The sequence below is a fragment of the Galeopterus variegatus genome, unplaced genomic scaffold (genome assembly GCF_000696425.1).
Source record: "Galeopterus variegatus unplaced genomic scaffold, G_variegatus-3.0.2 Scaffold9759, whole genome shotgun sequence".
Lineage (NCBI taxonomy): Eukaryota > Metazoa > Chordata > Mammalia > Dermoptera > Cynocephalidae > Galeopterus > Galeopterus variegatus.
Genome location: NW_007735870.1, coordinates 371 through 7,442, shown reverse-complemented (window position 1 = coordinate 7,442; position 7,072 = coordinate 371). Strand labels below are relative to the sequence as shown.

At 38.6% G+C, this 7,072-nt stretch overlaps 1 protein-coding gene across 1 annotated transcript in view; it reads right to left on the bottom strand.

Moving 5' to 3' along the window:
- The window catches only part of LOC103609557 (sodium/potassium/calcium exchanger 2-like), a gene marked incomplete at its 3' end in the record, with an annotated part of 51,454 nt that extends 48,609 nt beyond the window's left edge, over window positions 1–2,845 (bottom strand). The window contains exons 1-2 of the mRNA XM_008593863.1: window positions 2,811–2,845; window positions 847–955 (exon numbers count right to left, since the gene is read on the bottom strand). Coding sequence (XP_008592085.1) covers window positions 847–901 — 55 coding nt within the window. The remainder of the gene's footprint in view (window positions 1–846; window positions 956–2,810) is intronic.
- Window positions 2,846–7,072: the final 4,227 nt, after the last annotated feature.

The following is a 7,072-nucleotide window of genomic DNA, read 5'->3' as shown; positions in this document are numbered from 1 at the left end:
TGTTTCCTAGGCCATACTCTTCCCAGGATTCCTATTAGTTCCCACATAACGTCAAGCCCAGTTATAAGGTCCAGGGATGAAGGGAGAACATACTTGGTTATATTTGAACCCCTTGTTAGTGGCAAAACTCTGATATTTATTTGACACATCAGATATCTGATACCTGTCTACTTGAAAATTAATTTTTGAGGACACATGCCATTGAAGAAACATGTTGTATTTGGCTTCATTTTGACTGAGTAAAACTGGAAGGACACAATACTGGATTCTTTGTGATGGGTCATATGATTACCCCTACAGGTGAGCCAGGTCTTTGGGGTTTCCAATGACAGACCCTAGAGAGAGGGCTCTCTGGATGCTTAGACACTCACCCCCATCCTTCACTTGACAAAGAGTCAGTTACAATATCAATGTTCAGCTGTGAACATCATTCCCCAAACTACTCACGGCCCTCTTAAATCATGGAGTTACTTTTCTCTTGCTTTTTTAAGGTGCACAATTTATCCTCACACACACCTTTATTTTGAAATTTAGAAAGGATGATAAAAGAGAACTGTCACACTTGCTGGAAGGGAGGAAAACCTTTTTGTCCTCTTTGCCTCATTTATGCCAAAGGCATCAAAAGATAGAATCAGCACACGGTCCTCACATCCTACTCCTGGTACAAAGACCACAGATCATGACCCGAGCTGTTGCAGATAAAGCGTGTCAAAGGGCAGGGCTTCCTCTGCAGCTGCTAAACAAGAGAATGTTGTGTGACAATAGCATAAACGTGTTCACGAAGAGAAGTCTCTTGACATCCTCTTTTCCCTCAAACAAACTCCCAGACCAAAGCCTGATGTTTACCTTCGGCGAGTGGGTCAAGGGTGTGTATCATGAGCTGGAAGATGCTGTTCCTCATGAGACTGTTGTGGAGGGAGGCAGAGCTTCCACCTCGCTGGAGACGCGGCTTAGCCTGAGCAGAGAAACCAAAGATGCTGTTAGTTCTCAGAAATAAAAGGCAAGTGCATTTTAGGCGAGATCCTCACCTAGTCTCGTGGTCACATTTCTCTCACATGATCACGCACTGTTGAGCCAAAGATTTTCAAAATACATTTTGAACCCTTTGAGAGAATGGCTTTCTCACATCCTTTCCTACTGAATGAATTAATTGCATCCACTGTTTTAGAGCATAGTACATGCCAGGCAATGTGCTATTTGCTTCACATCCATTCATTTATCTCCTTTTCCAAATGAACACTGTGAAGCAGATACTGTTATTATTCCCCTTAGCTAGATGAAGAAATGTAGCCTCGGAGAAGTGAAGTAAGGTGTCCAAGTCACAGACAAAAAGTGGAGGACAGAGGAGTGGATCTCAGGTCCACTTTTCTCAAAGATTGTTGTCTAACCTAGTGCGTGGTCTCTAAAATTTTTAGATTGTGTGTTCTATCGGTAAAATTCTTGAGTGTGTATAGATGTACCTATACCTATAACTACATCTATATCCATATCTGTATAGACATATATACTAAAATATGAGCATACAAAAAATAGAAGTTAAGAATAACATGGAAAGTAAATTATGGAGTTACTAATATTTTTTCCTTGCTCCTTAAAGCATCATCTTGTACATCTCCTGGGATATCTCATCTCTACTCTGGGGACCACAGCTCTGATCGAGACAGCACCATGGTCTTTCTTAAGTGAGATTCGAAGAGACAGAGACTCCTATGGTAAATCCATGGAGAAGCCTCCTGACTTTGAGGGGGTTTCTTTTGTACAAAGTCCTAGTACTTGTGATCCTTTGGTCAAATAAATGGAACTGATAGGTGAGAGAAAAAGAATGAGTTTCTAGAGATAAGTTTACCGATTACCTTTTTCTTTTATCTTCAAAAGCAAACAATCTAACAAAACCCCCCAACACCCAAAAAACCAAATCCTCTGCATTTTAACAGACTTTTATCCTGAATAGAAATTGCTTTCTTCCCCTTGATTGATTTTGTGCTGGTTATCACAGGGAGAGATGCCCAGAGGCAGCCAATCTCTGTAGATAGTCAGACTTAAGGAGAAGAAAGTATTGTAATGTAAGGGAATTAATTTCTTACTGAACTGTTGGTCCAAATGCTTGACACGAAATTTTCTGGGGTCAGGTAAAAACAAAATATTATTTTCCACTATGTCTTCCAACCCTCTACATCACAGTGTTTTCCAAAATATTCTATCACACTCCAGATATACCAGGGAAAGCCTTACAAGAAACTTCATGATCAAATACATTTGGAGAAAGCTACATACTAGATCAACTCCCCTTTAGAATTTCAAGATATATATTCGAACACTAAGTGTATAACTAACTGGTTAACTTGATTAATTTAGGCTGTGTTTCCAAACTATTGCTAGGTCTCATGCAGCATTTCTTTTGATAGGACCAAAAGAAATTTCCAATCAGAAAGTATGTGCATGCAGATACACAAAGAAAACAGATATCAAACATTGGATCCCACACTGTCCCTAAATATCGGCTCAATGTCCCCTGGAATGTAATTTGGAAATATCTTATTCTTTGAACTCTTATAGAAGTTCATGTCAAATAGAAACAAGAATTCAAACTTTTGAAACCTCATCCCAGAAATAATTGGTCAGAGAATGTCAGAATTTAGTTGTCACTACTAGTAGAACAGAGTATACATACACACCAGTGTATTCAACCATTTAAGTATTCCAAGGGAGGGGATGGTTTGTTGAGCATACAAGATCCTCTTCTTCCCACCCCTGCCCCCACATTCCCCACAGGCACATGAACAGGCATAGACAAGGCCACTGCTTCCTACCGGTAGAGCCGGTTCATCCTTGTCCCTGGTTGCAGATGACTGCATAAGAGGAAAAGGCAAAAACAAAAGACAAAGAAATAAATAAATGACAAATCACATATAGGGTTTACATTTAATAACAAGCATCAGGAAAGATTTGGTTCTTTCTGCTCCTGGATTGAGTTAAGCCAAAACAGGGGGTTAAAGGTGCATATCTCTAGTCAATATATAATAGTTTTTTTAGGCACATGACATATTCTCCTGAAAGGTCAAAGTTGAATGGCCAACCCAAATGCATGATTAAGGTTCAAAATAATTACAATTTGTAATAATGAATATGCTAATAATAAATAATAAAAATTTTTTTAAAAGGTTCAAAAAATTTTAGGAGTAAGGCTAGGAGACTTGATTAGAAATGTCAAAATGTAAATCACTGTTAAAATATAATCACTTTTTGATGGCTGAACACAAAAACTCAGAACGTCATTTCCTTACCTTGCTGTACTATATAAAATGTGATGTGTTAATTAGATAGGATCTGGAAAATGTGTTTGTTGTTAAGAATTTGTCATAAGCACTATTACTATGGTCCTTATTCTGAGAAACTGGAAGAAGTATGCTGTGGCGATCCTCATTAGAATAGGATTGTATCTACAGAAGAACTTCAAGCATTATCTATATGTTGAATATAGAGGTCTCATGCAGCATTTCTTTTGATAGGACCAAAAGAAATTTCCAATCAGAAAGTATGTGCATGCAGATACACAAAGAAAACAGATATCAAACATTGGATCCCACACTGTCCCTAAATATCGGCTCAATGTCCCCTGGAATGTAATTTGGAAATATCTTATTCTTTGAACTCTTATAGAAGTTCATGTCAAATAGAAGAACATTGGATCCCACACTGTCCCTAAATATCGGCTCAATGTCCCCTGGAATGTAATTTGGAAGTATCTTATTCTTTGAACTCTTATAGAAGTTCATGTCAAATAGAAGCAAGAATTCAAACTTTTGAAACCTCATCCCAGAAATAATTGGTCAGAGAATGTCAGAATTTAGTTGTCACTACTAGTAGAACAGAGTATACATACACACCAGTGTATTCAACCATTTAAGTATTCCAAGGGAGGGGATGGTTTGTTGAGCATACAAGATCCTCTTCTTCCCACCCCTGCCCCCACATTCCCCACAGGCACATGAACAGGCATAGACAAGGCCACTGCTTCCTACCGGTAGAGCCGGTTCATCCTTGTCCCTGGTTGCAGATGACTGCATAAGAGGAAAAGGCAAAAACAAAAGACAAAGAAATAAATAAATGACAAATCACATATAGGGTTTACATTTAATAACAAGCATCAGGAAAGATTTGGTTCTTTCTGCTCCTGGATTGAGTTAAGCCAAAACAGGGGGTTAAAGGTGCATATCTCTAGTCAATATATAATAGTTTTTTTAGGCACATGACATATTCTCCTGAAAGGTCAAAGTTGAATGGCCAACCCAAATGCCCAGCAACAGAGGGCAATTAAATCAATTATGTCCCAGTCATGCAGTTGGAATACCATGTGATCATTAAAACGAATGGGGTAAATTCACATGTGCTGACATGGAAAAATGTCTAAGATATATTGTTAAGTGAAAAAAAAAATTAAAAACCTTACTTATGGTCTCATCTCATAAAAGAAAATAAATTAATAATACTTTAGTACATGTAAGGAAAAAAATTCTGCAAGAATTATAGCACTGTTATTAGTGGTTATTGCTGGGGGCGGGATTGCAAGGAAGTGTCATTTTCCCTATGTTTTGGAGGGAGTCAGCATCACTGCCCCACGTGCGGTGAATGAAAGTCTGAGGAAGTTAGGCCACTGAATTAAAGACGAGGATGATCACACATGGAGTTCACACAATCCACCTTTTCTCTTGTCCCCACCACAAGTTTTCTATTCTAAACATGGAAATCTCTGTCAAGTTGGGAAAGGCTGATTAGAACACAAGAGCACATGAGGGTCTGGGCATCTGTTGGGAGAGAACACAACTCAGACAAGGAAACAGTGCAATTCTACCAACACGACCCAGCTGCATGGCTTAGCTCCCTAACTCAATATAAACTCTTTTTCTTCAACAGAATTGGGGCACCACCCTGTGATCTTTCCAATGTTGTATAAGTGCCTTGTGAATTCCCTCATGCTTAGACCACTGCCTTTATCACTCCACCTCAACTACAGGTGCCACAGCCAGAACGAGCTGGGATCCTTCCCACGTCTTGCCTTCCAGTCCTCCCCAGAGTCTGAGCGGATCATTGTCTTCAGGAATAATCACACACTTGGAGAAGAGTACACAGTACAGAGCTGTTTTAAAACCTTCATGAGCTCTAGACTCTACTTTAGGTCCCACTCCACACATTATAAAGAATGTTAAGATGCCCTACATCCCACATGAAATATACATTTTTGTGTAAAAAAATGGAAAGGATTCTTTCAATTTTGTATTTCAAATTATCGGCTATGTGCAATTCGTTAATTTACAATCGCCATACTCAAATCTTGGAAAGTGAGAAAAATCTATGATTTGTTTTCGTATATGATGTCATTTTAAAGGAGACTAAATTTAATACTTAATAAGGTATTAAATATTTTGTAGACGTTCAATTAAACATTTAACAATCTTGAATTTTGTAGACACCTTTTTGAATTTTGGAGTCAATGTCAATGTATTTTTATTTTCTTCTGGTTCTAAACATTTTTATAGGTCCTTGAAGAACTTGTGAGTCTCAGACACAGACAGAAGAAGGGTTCTGGGTTGGTGGTAATTTCTGAACACAGCCTGTGACCATAACCCTCTGTTTGAGAGCTCTCTCTCTCAGTGACTTCTCTAAAAATACTAATAAGAAAATATCCCTGATGCTCTAGTTTCCAATCATGTGATGGGAAACTGGAGTGGACCGGAAATCGTCCTTTGATTTCACTCTTTGCTCTCAAAAGCACTGTATGATCCCGCTTCCCTTTGGAGGGTCCTTTCATTTTCTCTCCTTCCACATCAGACAGCTCAACAAATGGCCCCACATTCTACAGAGCAATCCCCCAGGGAAGTTTTCCAGTGCAGAGAGCTCAGCCTTTGGACGTACATCGAGATTAACTGTCAGAGCACGCCTTTTCAGTTAGCAAATTTACGTCTTGTGGCTAAATGGAAGACTAATAATTAGGAGCTGGGATTGATACCACAGAACATGAAGGAACAGGATGGAACTAAAGAGAGAAAAGGGTGGGCTCCATAAGACTAAAAATGTCAGCATCAGAGTCTGGTTTTTAAAAACTATAAAGAAATTATTTGAAGAAGGAAAAAAAAATCCAAATCTGGCTTTTGGTTTGAAAGGAAAAAAATATCTACCCTATTGACTTCCTTTTTCTCTCATAAGCTATGTGGATCATAAAACATAATAAATGTAAGGAAAATGCCCTGTACATAGATTCTACAAAGAAAAAACTGAGTGCAGAGAAAGGTCTGAAATTCTTTACAAAATTTCCCACTGTTTAATGTCAGCATAAAGTTGACATCAGCAGTTTTCTTTCAAGTGTGATTTGTAGGCATGAATATACACCAGGTTATAACATGTAAATTTAGGTACACACACAAATGGCAGCTGAGGTCATTAAAATGTTCCTCCCTGTTGCAAAAGACATGAGAAGTGTAATGTATGATGGCAATTGCCCATTCTCAAGGGATCACCCACATCTTCTGATAACTCCTGATGTCCCCTTGACTTGGCCTCACTCTAATTGCATCTTGAAGCAGCTTCACAGTCCTGGCAATGTGCTGCTGGTCATATTAGGAATTCAGTTTAAAGGGGCTTTAATTACACTGGGAGAAACTAGTAAAAGTGATGAAACAATCCTACTATGTACAGCCAATAGGTTCTGGGTTGGCCTCAGTGTCACGAATTTATTTTCAGGTCCTTTGACCATTTGGCAAGTTTATTCTGACCCATTGGATGTTACAGAAGACAACTTCTTCAAAGGAAGACTAACATGACTTTAAGGATTAATCTTGACATTCTTATTATGCACTTTGCTTTTTAATCCCCTTAATTTTAAACACACCAGAATACCATCCATTTGGGTTGTATGACAGCCCAATTCCTGGTGGCTAGTTGGAAGATTATGGCAGATATAGAAGAGATTTATTAAGCCAGTCCATAGCATACATAGCACTTCTTGAGGATTGTTTAAGAGGACAAATAAAATACATCCTGAAGGGTCTCAAGTTGGGGCTTTGGTGTGCCAATG